The sequence below is a fragment of the Cyclopterus lumpus genome, chromosome 13 (genome assembly GCF_009769545.1).
Source record: "Cyclopterus lumpus isolate fCycLum1 chromosome 13, fCycLum1.pri, whole genome shotgun sequence".
Classification (NCBI taxonomy): domain Eukaryota; kingdom Metazoa; phylum Chordata; class Actinopteri; order Perciformes; family Cyclopteridae; genus Cyclopterus; species Cyclopterus lumpus.
The window spans coordinates 17,824,172-17,844,924 of NC_046978.1; the positions used below are offsets into that span (position 1 = coordinate 17,824,172).

Consider the following 20,753-nt stretch of genomic DNA (forward strand, 5'->3'; position numbering starts at 1 on the left):
ACAAGATCTTCCACGATCTAGACAAGACGAACCGACAAAGGGGAATGACATGAACAGGACTTAAATACAGAGGGCTGGTGCAGGTGATTGGACACAGGAGGAAACAATCAGGAACAGGGCAGACAATCACAGGGACAGGAAGTGAAGAGAAACAGAGGACACGAGAGACAAGGACTTCAAAATAAGACAGGAAACACGAAACAACACTACAGATCCTGACATAACCCCCCCCTCAAGGGGCGGATTCCAGACGACCCAACACAGTCCCCCAGGGTGGGTGGAGGGGAGCCGGAGGCGGGACCAAAAGCCTGGCAGAAGAAGTCCGGGGGACGGGCCGGAGGACGACCACCAGGAGGACTGACCTGCTCCGGAGGACGGGCAGGAGGACGGCCACCAGGAGGACTGACCTGCTCCGGGGGATGGGCAGAAGGGCGACCACCAGGCGGACGGAAGGGCTCTGGGGGACGGGCTGAAGGACGGCCACCAGGCGGACGGAAGGGCTCCGGGGGACGGGCAGAAGGAGGACAGGCAGAAGGGCGACCACCAGGCGGACGGAAGGGCTCCGGGGGACGGGCAGGAGGATGGCCACCAGGCACATAGACCTGCTCCGGGGAACGGGCAGAAGGGCGACCACCAGGCGGACGGAAGGGCTCTGGGGGACGGGCTGAAGGACGGCCACCAGGCGGACGGAAGGACTCCGGGGGACGGGCAGAAGGAGGACAGGCAGAAGGGCGACCACCAGGCGGACAGACGGGCTCCGGGGGAACCCCAGGAACAGAAGCCGGAAGCGGCCATGGTGGCGACCGAACACAGGGAGCCTGAGTCGGCCGGGGCGGCGACGTGACCCGGGGAACCGGGGTCTGCCGGGGCGGCGACGTGACCCGGGGAACCGGGGGCGGCGACAGGACAAGGGGAGCCGGGGACGGCCGGGGCGGCGACGGGACACAAGGAGCCGGGGTCGGCCGGGGCGCCGACGGGACACGAGGAGCTGGGATCGGCCGAGGCGCCGACGGGACACGAGGAGCTGGGGTCGGCCGAGGCGCCGACGGGACACGAGGAGCTGGGGTCGGCCGGGGCGCCGACGGGACACGAGGAGCTGGGGTCGGCCGGGGCGCCGACGGGACACGAGGAGCTGGGGTCGGCCGGGGCGCCGACGGGACACGAGGAGCTGGGATCGGCCGGGGCGCCGACAGGACACGGGGAGCTGGAGTCGGCCGGGGCGCCGACGGGACACGAGGAGCTGGGATCGGCCGGGGCGCCGACGGGACACGGGGAGCTGGAGTCGGCCGGGGCGACGACGGGACAGCAGGAGCCGGGGTCGGCCGGGGCGCCGACGGGACACGAGGAGCTGGGATCGGCCGAGGCGCCGACGGGACACGAGGAGCTGGGGTCGGCCGGGGCGCCGACGGAACACAGGGAGCTGGGGTCGGCCGGGGCGCCGACAGGACACGAGGAGCTGGGGTCGGCCGGGGCGCCGACGGGACACGAGGAGCTGGGGTCGGCCGGGGCGCCGACGGGACACGAGGAGCTGGGGTCGGCCGGGGCGCCGACGGAACACAGGGAGCTGGGGTCGGCTGGGCCGCCGACGGGACACGAGGAGCTGGGATCGGCCGGGGCGCCGACAGGACACGAGGAGCGGGGGTCGGCCGGGGCGCCGACAGGACACGGGGAGCTGGAGTCGGCCGGGGCGCCGACAGGACACGGGGAGCTGGAGTCGGCCGGGGCGCCGACAGGACACGAGGAGCTGGGGTCGGCCGGGACGCCGACAGGACACGGGGAGCTGGAGTCGGCCGGGGCGCCGACAGGACACGAGGAGCTGGGATCGGCTGAGGCGCCGACGGGACACGGGGAGCTGGAGTCGGCCGGGGCGACGACGGGACAGCATCGGCAGGAACCGGCGGGGACTGCGGCCGAAGCAGGACCCTGTCTAACGCCTGGAGGGACTCCATCATGTCCCGGAAAGCGTCCTGGGACAAGGCAAAGGAAGCAAGGGCCGGCCGGAAGTCCAATAGGTCCCAGGAAGTTGGGGTTGGCCGGAACACGGAGGCGGCAACAGGAACAGGCGAGGGCTGCAGCACGGAGGCGACTGCGGGAACCGGAGTAGTCTGCGGCACAGAGGCGGCAGCCGGAACCCTCCACCGACACGGTCCGGAGGTTTGCGCCCCCCACTCCGGGGCTGGGCCTGCGTGACCTCTGCCACTGGGGCTACGAGCCCAACGGGTCCCTTTGAAGGGGTCTGGTGCCGAGACCCTATGGGGGTTGTAGTTCCCCTTCTGCAGGCTACGAGGGCCCCCATAGGCCAAGCGGGTCCCTTCGAATGGGTTTGGTGCCGAGACCCTATGGGGGTTGTAGTTCCCCTTCTGGAGGCTACGAGGGCCCCCATAGGCCAAGCGGGTCCCTTCGAAGGGGTTGTAGGCTGGGTCCATCTTTGGTCGGTTCGTTCTGTTATGTGCAGCTTGGAACACAGGACCCAAACGCCGTCAACGATGGCAAAGCAACTTTTATTGCTAAACAGGATTCCAAAACAGGATTCCAAAAAACCAGGATACAAAACATGCACACAAGATCTTCCACGATCTAGACAAGACGAACCGACAAAGGGGAATGACATGAACAGGACTTAAATACAGAGGGCTGGTGCAGGTGATTGGACACAGGAGGAAACAATCAGGAACAGGGCAGACAATCACAGGGACAGGAAGTGAAGAGAAACAGAGGACACGAGAGACAAGGACTTCAAAATAAGACAGGAAACACGAAACAACACTACAGATCCTGACAACACCTACATTTAAATTTAAACATAAACTACACAAACGTAGATTTAAATGTCCAAGTGTCCTTGAGCAAGACACTGAACCTAAATTGCTCCCGAGGGTTGAGCCCTCTGTGTTTTAAATTGGAACATATGTGATATATGTGATATATATGATATATGTGATCTGGTGGCACCTTGTGTGACAGTTATTAGTTCAATCACTTCACACAAACAAACGCCTACATTTAAATATAAACTACACACACATAGATTCAAATGTCCAAGTGTCCTCGAGCAAGACACTGAACCTAAATTGCTCCCGAGGGTTGAGCCCTCTGTGTTTTAAATTGGAACATATTGGAACGTTCAAGTTAAACACCCCAAAAGATAGATAAGGCCCCTAGTCAAGTTTTAGATCAGGAACTAGGGATTAAGAAGTGGTCCCGTTGGACCAGGAAAAAAGACGTGTGACGAGGACCAAACTCTAACTTTACGTGACGAGGTTCAAACGTTTAAGGTGACGAGGTCCGAACCTTTAATTTTACTTTAACGCGACCCATGCATACAGACCCGGATCAGCGGTTCCCCCTGGAGCAGCTGAGGAATCACCCGTAGCTTAGATAGTATCACACTTCACACAAACAAACACCTACATTTAAATTTATACACACACGTCTACATTTAAATGTCCAAGTGTCCTCGAGCAAGACACTGAACCTAAATTGCTCCTGAGGGTTGAGCCCTCTGTGTTTTAAATTGGAACATATGTGATATATGTGATATATATGATATATGTGATCTGGTGGCACCTTGTGTGACAGTTATTATAAACACGTACATTATTAAATATAAACTACACACACATAGACTTAAATATTGAAGATTCAAAAAGTGTCCTTGAGCAAGACACTGAACCTAAATTGCTCCAGAGGGTTGAGCCCTCTGTGTTTTAAATTGGAACATATTATTATTAACATTAACATAATTAAGATGTGTGTGACGAAACTTTAACGTAACGAGATCCGAACTTTAACTTTAACGTGACTTTTTATTTACCTACCTACCTCCCGACAGCCCGGAGCTGCTGCTGCGTCTACCTCCCTGCTGCTGCTGCTGCTACCTAGCTACCGACAGATTGACCGACCGACCGGAGTTGCTGCTGATACCTATCTACCGGAGCTGCTGCTGCTTCAACCTACCGACCGACCGGAGCTGCTTCTACTTCTACCTACCTGCTGCTACCTACCTACCTACCTACCTACCTAGCTACCTAGCTATCTACCAACCGACTGACCGGAGCTGCTGCTGCTTCTACATACCTGCTGCTGCTACCTACCTACCGACAGACTGACCGACCAACCGGAGTTGCTGCTGCTACCTATCTACCAGAGCTATTGCTGCTTCTACCTACCCTCTGCTGTTACCTAGCTACCTACCTACTGACCGACCGACCGGAGCTGCTGCTGCTTCAACCTACCTACTGCTGCTACCTACCTACCGGAGCTGCTTCTACCTTCCTGCTGCTGCTACCTACCTACCTACCGACAGACCGACCGGAGCTGCTTCTACCTACCTGCTGCTGCTACCTACCTACCTACCTACCGACAGACTGACCGACCGGAGCTGCTGCTGCTACCTATCTACCGGAGCTGCTGCTGCTTCAACCTACCTACCTACTGCTGCTACCTACATGCTGACCGACCGGAGCTGCTTCTACCTTCCTGCTGCTGCTACCTACCTACCTACCAACCGACCAGAGCTAATTTTGCTTCGACCTACCTGCAGCTGCTGCTCCTACCTACCGACCGACCGACCGGAGCTGCTGCTGCTACCTACCTACTGACCGACCGACTGACTGGAGCTGCTTCTACCTACCTACTGCTGCTTTTGCTACCTACCTACCGACCGACCGGAGCTGCTGCTGCTTCTGCCTACCTGCTGCTACCTACCTACCTAGCTACCTAGCTATCTACTAACCGACTGACCGGAGCTGCTGCTGCTTCTACCTGCCTGCTGCTGCTACCTACCTACCAGAGCTGCTGCTGCTTCTACCTGCCTGCTGCTGCTACCTACCTACCTACCTACCAGAGCTGCTGCTACTTCTACCTACCTGATGCTGCTACCTACCTACCTACCTACCGGAGCTGCTGCTGCTTCTACCTAGTTACCTAGCTATCTACCGACTGACTGACCAGAGCTGCAGCTGCTTCTACCTGCCTGCTGCTGCTACCTACCTACCGGAGCTGCTGCTACTTCTACCTGCCTGCTGCTGCTACCTACCGGAGCTGCTGCTACTTCTACCTACCTGCTGCTACCTACCTACCTACCTAGCTATCTACCGACCGACTGACCGGAGCTGCTGCTGCTTATACCTACCTGCCTACTGCTGCTTCTACCTACCTGCTGGTCCTATCTACCTACGTACCTACCTACCTGCCTGCTGCTGCTACCTACCTACCGGAGCTGCTGCTGCTTCTACATACCTGCTGCTGCTACCTACCTACCTACTGGAGCTGCTGCTAGTTCTACCTACCTGCTGCTGCTACCTACCTACCAACAGACTGACCGACCGACCGGAGTTGCTGCTGCTACTTATCTACCAGAGCTATTGCTGCTTCTACTTACCCTCTGCTGCTACCTACCTACCTACCGACAGATTGAACGACCGACCGGAGTTGCTGCTGCTACCTATCTACCGGAGCTGCTGCTGCTTCAACCTACCTACCTGCTGCTGCTACCTACCGACCGACCGACCGGAACTGCTTCTACCTTCCTGCTGCTGCTACTTACCTACCTACCGACCGACCGACCGACCGACCGACCGGAGCTGCTTCTACCTACCTGCTGCTGCTACCTACCTACCTACCTACCGACGGACTGACCGACCGGAGCTGCTGCTGCTACCTATCTACCAGAGCTGCTGCTGCTTCAACCTACCTACCTACTGCTGCTACCTACATGCTGACCGACCGGAGCTGCTTCTACCTTCCTGCTGCTGCTACCTACCTACCTACCAACCGACCAGAGCTAATTTTGCTTCTACCTACCTGCAGCTGCTGCTCCTACCTACCGACTGACCGACCGGAGCTGCTGCTGCTACCTACCTACTGACCGACCGACTGACTGGAGCTGCTTCTACCTACCTGCTGCTGCTTTTGCTACCTACCTACCGACCGACCGGAGCTGCTGCTGCTTCTGCCTACCTGCTGCTACCTACCTACCTAGCTACCTAGCTATCTACTAACCGACTGACCGGAGCTGCTGCTGCTTCTACTTGCCTGCTGCTGCTACCTACCTACCAGAGCTGCTGCTGCTTCTACCTGCCTGCTGCTGCTACCTACCTACCTACCTACCAGAGCTGCTGCTACTTCTACCTACCTGATGCTGCTACCTACCTACCTACTTAGCTACCTAGCTATCTACCAACCGACTGACCGGAGCTGCTGCTGCTTCTACCTACCTGCTGCTGCTACCTAGTTACCTAGCTATCTACCGACTGACTGACCAGAGCTGCAGCTGCTTCTACCTGCCTGCTGCTGCTACCTACCTACCTACCTACCTACCGGAGCTGCTGCTGCTTCTACCTGTCTGCTGCTGCTACCTACCTACCGGAGCTGCTGCTACTTCTACCTGCCTGCTGCTGCTACCTACCGGAGCTGCTGCTACTTCTACCTACCTGCTGCTACCTACCTACCTACCTACCTAGCTATCTACCGACCGACTGACCGGAGCTGCTGCTGCTTATACCTACCTGCCTACTGCTGCTTCTACCTACCATCTGGTCCTATCTACCTACGTACCTACCTACCTGCCTGCTGCTGCTACCTACCAACCGGAGCTGCTGCTGCTTCTACATACCTGCTGCTGCTACCTACCTACCTACTGGAGCTGCTGCTAGTTCTACCTACCTGCTGCTGCTACCTACCTACCAACAGACTGACCGACCGGAGTTGCTGCTGCTACTTATCTACCAGAGCTATTGCTGCTTCTACTTACCCTCTGCTGCTACCTACCTACCTACCGACAGATTGACCGACCGACCGGAGTTGCTGCTGCTACCTATCTACCGGAGCTGCTGCTGCTTCAACCTACCTACCTGCTGCTGCTACCTACCGACCGACCGACCGGAACTGCTTCTACCTTCCTGCTGCTACCTACCTACCTACCTACCGACAGACAGACTGACCGACCAGAGCTGCTGCTGCTACCTATCTACCGGAGCTGCTGCTGCTTCAACCTACCTACCTGGTGCTTCTACCTACCTACCGACCGACCGGAGCTGCTTCTACCTTCCTGCTGCTGCTACCTACCTACCTACCTACCTACCTACCGACAGACTGACCGACCGGAGCTGCTGCTGCTACCTATCTACCGGAGCTGCTGCTGCTTCAACCTACCTACCTGGTGCTGCTACCTACCTACCGACCGACCGGAGTTGCTTCTACCTTCCTGCTTCTGCTACCTACCTACCTACCGACCGACCGGAGCTAATTTTGCTTCTACTTACCTGCAGCTGCTGCTCCTACCTACCTACCTACTGACCGACCGACTGACTGGAGCTGCTTCTACCTACCTGCTGCTGCTTTTGCTATCTACCTACCTACCGACCGACCGGAGCTGCTGCTGCTTCTGCCTACCTGCTGCTACCTACCTACCTAGCTACCTAGCTATCTACCAACCGACTGACCGGAGCTGCTGCTGCTTCTACCTGCCTGCTGCTGCTACCTACCTACCTACCTACCGGAGCTGCTGCTGCTTCTACCTGCCTGCTGCTGCTACCTACCTACCGGAGCTGCTGCTACTTCTACCTGCCTGCTGCTGCTACCTACCGGAGCTGCTGCTACTTCTACCTACCTGCTGCTACCTACCTACCTACCTACCTAGCTATCTACCAACCGACTGACCGGAGCTGCTGCTGCTTCTACCTACCTGATGCTGCTACCTAGTTACCTAGCTATCTACCGACCGACTGACCGGAGCTGCTGCTGCTTATACCTATCTACCTGCTGCTGCTACCTAGCTACCTACCTGCCTACTGCTGCTTCTACCTACCTGCTGGTCCTATCTACCTACGTACCTACCTACCTGCCTGCTGCTGCTACCTACCTACCGGAGCTGCTGCTGCTTCTACATACCTGCTGGTGCTACCTACCTACCTACTGGAGCTGCTGCTAGTTCTACCTACCTGCTGCTGCTACCTACCTACCGACAGACTGACCGACCGACCGGAGTTGCTGCTGCTACTTATCTACCAGAGCTATTGCTGCTTCTACTTACCCTCTGCTGTTACCTAGCTACCTACCTACTGACCGACCGACCGGAGCTGCTGCTGCTTCTACCTACCTGCTGCTGCTACCTACCTACCTACCGACAGATTGACCGACCGACCGGAGTTGCTGCTGCTTCAACCTACCTACCTGGTGCTGCTACCTACCTACCGACCGACCGGAGCTGCTTCTACCTTCCTGCTGCTGCTACCTACCTACCTACTTACCTACCTACCGACAGACTGACCGACCGGAGCTGCTGCTGCTACCTATCTACCGGAGCTGCTGCTGCTTCAAGCTACCTACCTGCTGCTGCTACCTACCTACAACCCGACCGGAGCTGCTTCTACCTTCCTGCTTCTGCTACCTACCTACCTACTGACCGACCGGAGCTAATTTTGCTTCTACTTACCTGCAGCTGCTGCTCCTACCTACCTACCTACTGACCGACCGACTGACTGGAGCTGCTTCTACCTACCTGCTGCTGCTTTTGCTATCTACCTACCTACCGACCGACCGGAGCTGCTGCTGCTTCTGCCTACCTGCTGCTACCTACCTACCGACCAACCGGAGCTGCTGCTACCTACCTACCTACCTACCGACCGACCAACCGACTGACCGGAGCTGCTGCTGCTTTGAAAATAATAAAATGGAAACTAAATAAATTCATCTTTTCTTTCGAAATGTTTTACTTGAAATGTTTTAATACTGTTAATCTTGCACATGTTGAAACATGTCAATAATCCTGGAAGGTCGGTATCAAAAAGGTCTGTATTTCACATCAACTGTGACGGACGACGAGGGCAAAGAGGAGAGTGGGAAAGAAGATGAGTCTGCGAAGGGGGAGGAGACGGGCAGAGGGCGAGGATCCGAGTGGGAATCGGCAAGACGTGACGAGGGGCAAGCGGGAAGATGGACGGACTCTATGCACGGAAGGAGAAGAGGATCACAGATGATCGTAGAGTGGCCCCCTTCATGGGTCATAACCCTCCTGGGACGAAAACCACCGGCAGAGATCCCTCTATTCTAATAGTCCATACTGTTCGAGAGCACCGAGTATTATTATTATTATTATTATATTTATATGGGGGCTGCACGGTGGTGTAGTGGCTAGCACTGTCGCCTCACAGCAAGAGGGCCGCGGGTTCGATTCCCGGTCGGAGCGGTCCTTCTGTGTGGAGTTTGCATGTTCTCCCCGTGGCAGCGTGGGTTCTCTCCGGGCTCTCCGGCTTCCTCCCACAATCCAAAGACATGCTGCAGGTTAATTGATCTCTAAATGTCCCGTGAGAGTGAATGGTTGTATGTCCCTACATGTGCCCTCGATGGACTGGCGGCCTGTCCAGGGTGTCCCCTGCCTTCGCCCTATGTCAGCTGGGATAGGCTCCAGCGCCCCGCGACCCTAATGAGGATAAGCGGTATTGAAAATGGATGGATGGATGGATATTTATATGGGAGCAAATAATAGTTAAAGCTGTTTGGAGGCTATTAGGTTTTGTACGGTGCAGCATGAGTTTGATTTGTAAAGATTTTTTTAATACGCAAATTCTTTGATTTGTAAATATTAACATGAAAGTAATAAATGAGCAAAAAAAGAGGACATTAATAAAACCGATTAACAGTTTTGATTCCCTCTTAATTCCATTTGCAGCAGCAGCTCTGTCTTTTATTATTATTATTTGCATACATCACATGATGCTTGATCTGTAATATGAAGTTATTCCTCAGTCCCATTTTATCTCAGTCCCTCTAACATTTGGTGAAAGTAGAACACTTTTACCCAAAAAAACGATTAAAAGAAATTTGGTTTTAGACATTTATTACATGTATTTACTATTGTATTCATATATTCCACGACTTTTGTGAACCTAAGGTTTTTGGTTAACCAGTTTCCAGCACCAAAACAGTTCATCCACATGAGTAAAGGTATGTTTTCACAAGCCATTTGAAGAATCTTTAATAAATCAGACTTCAACTTTTCAGCTTTAGGGCCAAATTACCTTTTTTTACACTGTAGACAACTGGTGCTTCATTAAATCGATAGCTGAGATTGTTATGCAATTTTTTTAATGTATATCACATGTATCAAATGCAAGTGCCTCTAAAAAAAAAAAAAGAGGTGAATTTAAGAAATTATGTAAAGGGGGTTAAATTGTATGCTCATACACGTAGTTTTGAATGTATTCAGTGGATACCTCCATGTTTACGTATAAACACACAGAATTTACCCTCATTTGCATATTACGGAACACGGTGATGTCACAGGCTGTGACCTCAAAGGCCCGGAATGTACAGCACTTGAACATTCCGTGCCAGTTCCATTATATATAGTCCATCCAGCCTTGCAGCAACAAACACTAACGTTTTTACGAAAGCTCTTCAGCCATCTTCAGTTATAATGGGTAAAGTATTTGGAAAGCTCTTCACAGCTGTGGAGAAGGAGAAGGAGTTGCCTTCAAACTCAGAAGACATTGGTGTCGTCGCTGGAGGAGGGAAGAGGAAACGGACAGAAGATGGGGAAAGCCTACCGAGGAAAAGAAGTAGGAAACGGGACTCCTCCCCGCAGAACGATGAGTTGCTGTCCAGCTCAGAAGACATTGGTGTTGTCGATGGAGGAGGGAAGAGGAAACAGACAGAAGATGGGGAAAGCCCACCCTGGAAAAGAAGCAGGAAACCGGGCCCCTTCCCGTGGAGCGGTGAGTTGTTCAGCTCAGAGGACACTGGTAAGCTTTATGCCGATATTTTAACCATTATTCTGCTATAAATGATTTAAGAGACATTGAATGATTGTCTTGTCTTTTAGTTTGAGGGACTCTTTGTCCTCGCTCGTGTTGTGAATGCCGGTAAATTCATGTCGTGATGTTTTTTCTCCCATCTCTAGAAAGCAGAAACACACCCGAGGCGGCTCTGAGCGAGGGAAGCGCTAAGAGGAAGGCGGTCGACGATGAAGGACCGGTTGAGAAGAAGTACAGGCTCCTAGACGAGTCAGACGTGTTTAAGGCCAAGTACCAGCAGCTGAAGAAACTTGGCCAAGGATCGTTTGGATGCGTGTTTGCTGGCTACCGCAGAGCGGATAATCTACCCGTAAGTGTTCCTCACATTTTCTTGCACACACATGCAGACACACACATGCACAGTACGGTCAGAAAGTGTAACCAAAAAGTCTTGTTTCTATCTCTTAGGTCGCCATCAAGCATATCGACAGGAAACACCATCTCACCCTTTACCAAGAAGATGATGGGTACACGATCCCCATGGAGGTCGCTGTCCTAGAGCATCTACAGGCCAACTCAGAGCGGCATTCAGCACCAGTTGACCTACTGGACTGGTACGTTGAGGAACAGGGGCTGATCCTGGTGCTGGAGAGACCGTTGCCGGCCGTAGACCTCGCCAACTACATCCAAGGCAAAGGAGGCCACTTGATAGAAACGGAAGCCAAGGTAAGCTGCTGTAGTCATCTCAGAGTCACAGCCATGAAAACATGTCCAAGCATCATCTCTGATCCCTCAACTCTCTCTTTTTGTCTTTCAGATTATAATTAATCAGCTGCTGGATGCAGCCATTGACCTCAAGCAGAAGCACATTTTCCACCGTGACATTAAACCCGAAAATCTTCTTATTGAGACCTGCATGAAGTCGCCGCGAGTTCGCCTCATCGACTTCGGTTTGAGCTGCTTCGACGGAGACGGAGACACCTATAGCAACTTTTATGGTAAGAAGTCCAGCTTCACTCCTGCTCTTTATTAACATTATTTATCGGTGACTTTTACATTGAAACAAAGCTCCTCCTCCTCCTCACTGTCTCTTTATTATGTCTGTATATTTTAGGTTCTTTCGTCCCCCCAGAGTGGCACCGTCGGCAGGAATACGAAGCCGGACCCTCGACAGTATACCAGATCGGAGTGGTCCTGTTCGCCATGCTCCAAGGCGTGGCATCTAGCGGGCACCTGTCCTTTCAGAAGCTGAAGAACAGTTGGTGGCTTTCCGAATGTAAGAAAAACATACACAAATATGTCGGCAGACACAAATCTATTCACGTTGTGATGGATCACAGGACCTCACCCTTTCTTCTCTTTCTTTCTCTCCAGATTGCAAAGATTTCTACAAGGCGTGCATGCATGTGAATCCGGATCAGCGGTTCACCCTGGAGCAGATGAGGAATCACCCGTGGCTGAGATAGTATCACACTACACCCACACACACACAAACACACGCATACATTGAAATGTCCAAGTGTCCTTGAGCAAGACACTGACCCTAAATTGCTCCCGAGGGTTGAGCCCTCTGTGTTTTAAATTGGAACATATGTGATATATGTGATATATATGATATATGTGATATATATGATATATGTGATCTGGTGCCACCTTGTGTGACAGTTATTAGTTCAATCACTTCACACAAACAAACGCCTACATTTAAATATAAACTACACACACATAGATTTAAATGTCCAAGTGTCCTGGAGCAAGACACTGAACCTAAATTGCTCCCGAGGGTTGAGCCCTCTGTGTTTTAAATTGGAACATATGTGATATATGTGATATATATGATATATGTGATCTTATGATTAACATAATTAAGAAGTGTGTGACGAAAGAGAGGTGTGACGAGGACCAAACTTTAACTTTAACGTGATGCATGCATACGGACCCGGATCAGCGGTTCCCCCTGGAGCAGCTGAGGAATCACCCGTAGCTTAGATAGTATCACACTTAACAAACACCTACATTTAAATTTAAACATAAACTACACAAACGTAGATTTAAATGTCCAAGTGTCCTGGAGCAAGACACTGAACCTAAATTGCTCCCGAGGGTTGAGCCCTCTGTGTTTTAAATTGGAACATATGTGATATATGTGATATATGTGATATGGTGGCACCTTGTGTGACAGTTATTAGTTCAATCACTTCACACAAACAAACGCCTACATTTAAATATAAACTACACACACATAGATTTAAATGTCCAAGTGTCCTGGAGCAAGACACTGAACTTAAATTGCTCCCGAGGGTTGAGCCCTCTGTGTTTTAAATTGGAACATATTGGAACATTCAAGTTAAACACCCCAAAAGATAGATAAGGCCCCTAGTCAAGTTTTAGATCAGGAACTAGGGATTAAGAAGTGGTCCCGTTGGACCAGGAAAAGAGACGTGTGACGAGGACCAAACTCTAACTTTAACGTGAAGAGGTCCAAACTTTTAATTTAATGTGTCGAGGTCCGAAATTTAACTTTACGTGGCGAGGTCAAACTTTTAAATTAATGCGTCGAGATCCGAACTTTTAATTTAATGTGTCGAGGTCCACACTTTTAACCTGGCGAGGTCCGAAATTTTAGTTTGCGTGACGAGGTCTGAACTTTTACTTTAACGTGACACATGCATACGGACCCGGATCAGCGGTTCCCCCTGGAGCAGCTGAGGAATCACCCGTGGCTTAGATAGTATCACACTTCACACAAACAAACATCTACATTTAAATTTAAACAAAAACTACACAAACGTAGATTTAAATGTCCAAGTGTCCTTGAGCAAGACACTGAACCTAAATTGCTCCAGAGGGTTGAGCCCTCTGTGTTTTAAATTCGAACATATGTGATATATATGATATATGTGATATATATGATATATGTGATCTGGTGGCACCTTGTGTGACAGTTATTAGTTCAATCACTTCACACAAACAAACGACTACATTTAAATATAAACTACACACACATAGATTTAAATGTCCAAGTGTCCTCGAGCAAGACACTGAACCTAAATTGCTTCAAGTTAAACACCCCAAAAGATAGATAAGGCCCCTAGTCAAGTTTTAGATCAGGAACTAGGGATTAAGAAGTGGTCCCGTTGGACCAGGAAAAAAGACGTGTGACGAGGACCAAACTCTAACTTTACGTGACGAGGTCCAAACTTTTAATTTAATGTGTCGAAATCCGAACTTTTACATTAATGTGACGAGGTCCGAACTTTTAAGGTGACGAGGTCCGAACCTTTAATTTTACTTTAACGTGATGCATGCATACAGACCCGGATCAGCGGTTCCCCCTGGAGCAGCTGAGGAATCACCCGTAGCTTAAATAGTATCACACTTTACACAAACAAACGCCTACATTTAAATTTAAACATAAACTACACAAACGTAGATTTAAATGTCCAAGTGTCCTGGAGCAAGACACTGAACCTAAATTGCTCCCGAGGGTTGAGCCCTCTGTGTTTTAAATTGTAACATATGTGATATATGTGATATATATGATATATGTGATCTGGTGGCACCTTGTGTGACAGTTATTAGTTCAATCACTTCACACAAACAAACGCCTACATTTAAATATAAACTACACACACATAGATTCAAATGTCCAAGTGTCCTCGAGCAAGACACTGAACCTAAATTGCTCCCGAGGGTTGAGCCCTCTGTGTTTTAAATTGGAACATATTGGAACATTCAAGTTAAACACCCCAAAAGATAGATAAGGCCCCTAGTCAAGTTTTAGATCAGGAACTAGGGATTAAGAAGTGGTCCCGTTGGACCAGGAAAAAAGACGTGTGACGAGGACCAAACTCTAACTTTACGTGACGAGGTTCAAACGTTTAAGGTGACGAGGTCCGAACCTTTAATTTTACTTTAACGCGACCCATGCATACAGACCCGGATCAGCGGTTCCCCCTGGAGCAGCTGAGGAATCACCCGTAGCTTAGATAGTATCACACTTCACACAAACAAACACCTACATTTAAATTTATACACACACGTCTACATTTAAATGTCCAAGTGTCCTCGAGCAAGACACTGAACCTAAATTGCTCCCGAGGGTTGAGCCCTCTGTGTTTTAAATTGGAACATATGTGATATATGTGATATATATGATATATGTGATCTGGTGGCACCTTGTGTGACAGTTATTATAAACACGTACATTATTAAATATAAACTACACACACATAGATTTAAATATTGAAGATTCAAAAAGTGTCCTTGAGCAAGACACTGAACCTAAATTGCTCCAGAGGGTTGAGCCCTCTGTGTTTTAAATTGGAACATATTATTATTAACATTAACATAATTAAGATGTGTGTGACGAATTTTTAACGTAACGAGATCCGAACTTTAACGTGACTTTTTATTTACCTACCTACCTCCCGACAGACCAGAGCTGCTGCTGCTGCTACCTACCTACCTACCGACCGGAGCTGCTTCTACCTTCCTGCTGCTGCTACCTAGCTACCTAGCTATCTACCGACCGACTGACCGGAGCTGCTGCTGCTTCTACCTGCCTGCTGCTGCTACCTACCTACCTACCTACCGGAGCTGCTGCTGCTTCTACCTGCCTGCTGCTGCTACCTAGCTACCTAGCTATCTACCGACCGACTGACCGGAGCTGCTGCTGCTTATACCTACCTGCTGCTACCTACCTACCTACCTAGCTATCTGCCAACCGACTGACCGGAGCTGCTGCTGCTTCTACCTACCTGCTGCTGCTACCTAGCTATCTACCAACCGACTGACCGTAGCTGCTGCTGCTTATACCTGCCTGCTGCTGCTACCTACTTACCTACCTAGCGGAGCTGCTGCTACTTCTACCTGCCTGCTGCTGCTACCTACTTACCTACCGGAGCTGCTGCTACTTCTACCTACCTGCTGCTACCTACCTACCTAGCTATCTACCAACCGACTGACCGTAGCTGCTGCTGCTTATACCTACCTGCTGCTGCTACCTAGTTACCTAGCTATCTACCGACCGACTGACCGGAGCTGCTGCTGCTTATACCTACCTGCTGCTGCTACCTAGTTACCTAGCTATCTACCGACCGACTGACCGGAGCTGCTGCTGCTTATACCTACCTGCTGCTGCTACCTAGCTACCTACTTGCTTACTGCTGCTTCTACCTACCTGCTGCTCCTATCTACGTACGTACCTACCTACCTGCCTGCTGCTGCTACCTACCTACCGGAGCTGCTGCTGCTTCTACATACCTGCTGCTGCTACCTACCTACCTACTGGAGCTGCTGCTAGTTCTACCTACCTGCTGCTGCTACCTACCTACCTACCGACAGACTGACCTACCGACCGGAGTTGCTGCTGCTACCTATCTAACAGAGCTATTGCTGCTTCTACCTACCCTCTGCTGTTACCTAGCTACCTACCTACTGACCGACCGACCGGAGCTGCTGCTGCCTCTACCTACCTGCTGCTGCTACCTACCTACCTACCTACCGACAGATTGACCGACCGACCAGAGTTGCTGCTGCTTCAACCTACCTACCTGCTGCTGCTACCTACCTACCGACCGACCGGAGCTGCTTCTACCTTCCTGCTGCTGCTACCTACCTACCTACCGACCGACCGGAGCTAATTTTGCTTCTACCTACCTGCAGCTGCTGCTCCTACCTACCTACCGACCGACCGGAGCTGCTTCTACCTTCCTGCTGCTGCTACCTACCTACCTACCGACCGACCGGAGCTAATTTTGCTTCTACCTACCTGCAGCTGCTGCTCCTACCTACCGACTGACCGACCGACCGAAGCTGCTGCTGCTACCTACCTACTGACCGACCGACTGACTGGAGCTGCTTCTACCTACCTGCTGCTGCTTTTGCTACCTACCTACCTACCGACCGACCGGAGCTGCTGCTGCTTCTGCCTACCTGCTGCTACCTATCTACCGACCAACCGGAGCTGCTGCTGCTACCTACCTACGACAGACCAGAGCTATTGCTACTTCTACCTACCCTCTCTTGTTACCTAGCTACCTACCTACCGACAGACCGACAGGAGCTGCTGCTGCTTCTACCTACCTGCTGCTGCTACCTACCTACTTACCTACCGACAGACTGACCGACCGACCGGAGTTGCTGCTGCTGCCTATCTACCAGAGCTATTGCTGCTTCTTCCTACCCTCTGCTGTTACCTAGCTACCTACTTACCGACAGACCGACCGGAGCTGCTGCTGCTTCTACCTACCTGCTGCTGCTACCTACCTACCTACCTACCTACCTACCTACCTACCTACCTACAGATTGACCGACCGACCAGAGTTGCTGCTGCTACCTATCTACCGGAGCTGCTGCTGCTTCAACCTACCTACCTGCTGCTGCTACCTACCTACCGACCGACCGGAGTTGCTTCTACCTTCCTGCTGCTGCTACCTACCTACCTACCGATCGACCGGAGCTGCTTCTATCTTTCTGCTGCTGCTACCTACCTAACTACCTACCTACCTACCGACAGACTGACCGACCGGAGCTGATGCTGCTACCTATCTACCGGAGCTGCTGCTTCAACCTACCTACCTGCTGCTGCTACCTACCTACCGACCGACCGGATCTGCTTCTACCTTCCTGCTGCTGCTATCTACCTACCTACCGACCGACCGGAGCTAATTTTGCTTCTACCTACCTGCAGCTGCTGCTCCTACCTACCTACCTATTGACCGACCGACTGACTGGAGCTGCTTCTACCTACCTGCTGCTGCTTTTGCTACCTACCTACCTACCGACCGACCGGAGCTGCTGCTGCTTCTGCCTACCTGCTGCTGCTTTTGCTACCTACCGACCAACCGGAGCTGCTGCTGCTACCTACCTACGACAGATCAGAGCTGCTGCTGCTTCTACCTACCTGCTGCTTCTACCTACCTACCTACCTACTGACAGACTGACCGACCAACCGGAGTTGCTGCTGCTACCTATCTACCTGAGCTGCTGCTGCTTCAACCTACCTACCTGCTGCTGCTACCTACCTACCGACCGGAGCTGCTTCTACCTTCCTGCTGTTGCTACCTACCTACCTACCGACAGACTGACCGACCGACCGGAGCTTCTGCTGCTACCTATCTACCGGAGCTGCTGCTGCTTCAACCTACCTACCTGCTGCTGCTGCCTACCTACCGACCGACCGGAGCTGCTTCTACCTTCCTGCTTCTGCTACCTACCTACCTACCGACCGACCGGAGCTAATTTTGCTTCTACCTACCTGCAGCTGCTGCTCCTACCTACCTACCTACTGACCGACCGACTGACTGGAGCTGCTTCTACCTACCTGCTGCTGCTTTTGCTATCTACCTACCTACCGACCGACCGGAGCTGTTGCTGCTGCTTCTGCCTACCTGCTGCTACCTACCTACCGACCGACCAACCGACTGACCGGAGCTGCTGCTGCTTTGAAAATAATAACATGGAAACTAAATAAATTTATCTTTTCTTTCGAAATGTTTTACTTGAAATGTTTTAATACTGTTAATCTTGCACATGTTGAAACATGTCAATAATCCTGGAAGGTCGGTATCAAAAAGGTCTGTATTTCACATCAACTTAGAAATTGTACAGCATGTTGATTTTGAATTGAGGGATTTTTCCAACTGTCACGTTAGACCAGCATATACGAAAAGTCACGTTCGGCCAGGAAATTAAGAAAAGGTTATGTTAGAACAGGACATTAGTTTATATTATATATATTATATGTATAAACTACCCCCAAAGAAAGAAAATAATTAAATATATATATATATAAACTAGCTCCACGTTTGTTAAAAATAAATATATATATTTCTGTTTTCTTGGGTGGATATATATATATATATATATATATATATATATATATATATATATATACCAAGGCCAGCCTGTCCTCGGTCTTCCCCGGGGCCTCCTACCAGTTGGACGGGCCCGGAAAACCTCTAATGGGAGGCGTCCAGGAGGCATCCTGACTAGATGCCCGAACCACCTCAGCTGACTCCTTTCGACACGAAGGAGCAGCGACTCGACTCCAAGCTCCCCCCTGATGTCCGAGCTCCTTACCCTATCTCTAAGGCTGAGCCCGGCCACCCTACGGAGGAAGCTCATTTCGGCCGCTTGTATCCGAGATCTCGTTCTTTCGGTCACGACCCAGAGTTCGTGACCATAGGTGAGGGTTGGAACGTAGACCGACCAGTAAATGGAGAGCTTTGCCTTCCGGCTCAGCTCCCTCTTCACCAAGACGGACCGGTACAGCGCCTGTTTTACTGCTGCAGCCGCACCGATCCGCCTGTCGATCTCCCGCTCCACCTTACCCTCACTCGTGAACAAGACCCCAAGATACTTGAACTCCTTCGCTTGGGGTAGGCAGTTTGCCCCCACCTGGAGGGAGCAATCCGCCGGTTTCCGGCAGAGCACCATGGCCTCAGATTTGGAGGTGCTAACTCTCATCCCTGCCGCTTCGCACTCGGCTGCAAAACGCCCCAGTGAATGCTGGAGGTCACGGTCCGAGGAGGCAAACAGGACCACATCATCCGCAAACAGCAGAGAGGCGATCCCGAGACTCCCGAACCGGATCCTCTCCGGATGGTTTGCCAGAACTTCCTTGAGGCCAACCGAAAGTCCTTCTCCATGGCCTCCCCGAACTCCTCCCATGCCCGAGTTTTAGCCTCCACGACCATCGCCGCTGCAGCCCTTCTGGCCCGCTGGTACCCGTCAGCTGCTTCAGGAGACCCCTGGGCCAGCCAGGTCCGAAAGGCCTCCTTCTTCACTTTGACGGCTTCCCTCACCCCCGGTGTCCACCACCGGGTTCTCGGGTTGCCGCCACGACAGGCACCGATGACCTTCCGGCCACAGCCCCGAGCAGCCGCGTCCACAATAGAGGCTTTGAACAAGGTCCACTCTGATTCCATGTCCCCAGCCTCCCTCAGGATTTGTGAGAAGTTCTTCCGGAGGTGTGAGTTGAAGACCTCCCGGACAGGATCCTCTGCCAGACGTTCCCAGTTCACCCTCACTACACGTTTGGGCTTGCCAGGTCTTTCTAGCCGACTCCCCCGCCATCTGAGCTAACTCACCACCAGGTGGTGATCAGTTGACAGCTCTGCTCCTCTCTTCACCCGAGTGTCCAAGACATACGGCCGCAGATCAGATGATACGATTACAAAGTCGATCATTGATCTCCGGCCTAAGGTGTTCTGGTACCAGGTACACTTATGAGCCACCTTATGTTCGAACATGGTGTTCGTTATGGACAAACTGTGGCTAGCACAGAAGTCCAACAACAAAACACCATTCGGGTTCAGATCGGGCAAGCCGTTCCTCCCAATCACGCCCCGCCAGGTTTCTCTGTCATTGCCCACGTGAGTGTTGAAGTCTCCCAGGAGAACTATGGAGTCGGCAGGCGGCGCCCTTTCCAGGACCCCTCCCACCGACTCCAAGAAGGCCGGATACTCCGAAATGCTGTTCGGTGCATAAGCACAAACAACAGTCTGAGCCTTACTCCCCACAACCCGTAGGCGCAGGGAGGCGACCCTCTCATTCCCCGGGGAAAACTCCAACACAGCGGCGCTCAGCCGGGGGCTTGTGAGTATCCCCACTCCCGTCCGGCGCCTCTCACCCTGGGCAACTCCAGAAAAGGACAAAGTCCAACCCTTCTCCAGGAGCTTGGTTCCAGAGCCCATGCTGTGCGTGGAGGTGAGCCCAACTATATCTAGCTGGTACCGCTCCACCTCCTGCACCAGCTCCGGCTCTTTCCCCGCTAGTGAGGTGACGTTCCACGTCCCTAGAGTTAGTCTATGCCGCCGGTGATCGGCCCGCCCAGGTCTCCCGCCTGGCCCGCCGCCCCGTCTACATAGCACCCGACCCCGATAATTCTCCCTGCGGGTGGTGGGTCCACAGGGTGACTGCTGCTCCATGATGTTTTTTCGGGCTGAGCCCGACCGGGCCCCATGGGCGAAAGCCCGGCCACCAGACGCTCGCCGACGAGCTCCCCTCCTG

The 20,753-nt window shown here is 52.1% G+C and overlaps 1 protein-coding gene across 1 annotated transcript; it reads left to right on the plus strand.

Moving 5' to 3' along the window:
* Window positions 1–10,379: 10,379 nt before the first annotated feature.
* On the plus strand, window positions 10,380–12,228 carry LOC117741688 (serine/threonine-protein kinase pim-1-like). The gene is made up of 6 exons (XM_034548884.1): window positions 10,380–10,745; window positions 10,904–11,106; window positions 11,205–11,462; window positions 11,554–11,734; window positions 11,851–12,012; window positions 12,111–12,228. The coding sequence occupies exons 1-6, from the start codon at window positions 10,421–10,423 to the stop codon at window positions 12,200–12,202; spliced, it is 1,221 nt and encodes a 406-aa protein (XP_034404775.1). The 5' UTR covers window positions 10,380–10,420; the 3' UTR covers window positions 12,203–12,228.
* The last annotated feature ends 8,525 nt before the right edge of the window (window positions 12,229–20,753 follow it).

Bases quoted from the DNA above. Each gene is read 5' to 3' on its own strand.
- LOC117741688 (XM_034548884.1), top strand. From the start codon at position 10,421: ATGGGTAAAGTATTTGGAAAGCTCTTCACAGCTGTGGAGAAGGAGAAG. The intron at 11,735-11,850 runs GTAAGAAGTCCA...TGTATATTTTAG, and splicing joins CACCTATAGCAACTTTTATG to GTTCTTTCGTCCCCCCAGAG. The intron at 12,013-12,110 runs GTAAGAAAAACA...CTTTCTCTCCAG, and splicing joins CAGTTGGTGGCTTTCCGAAT to ATTGCAAAGATTTCTACAAG.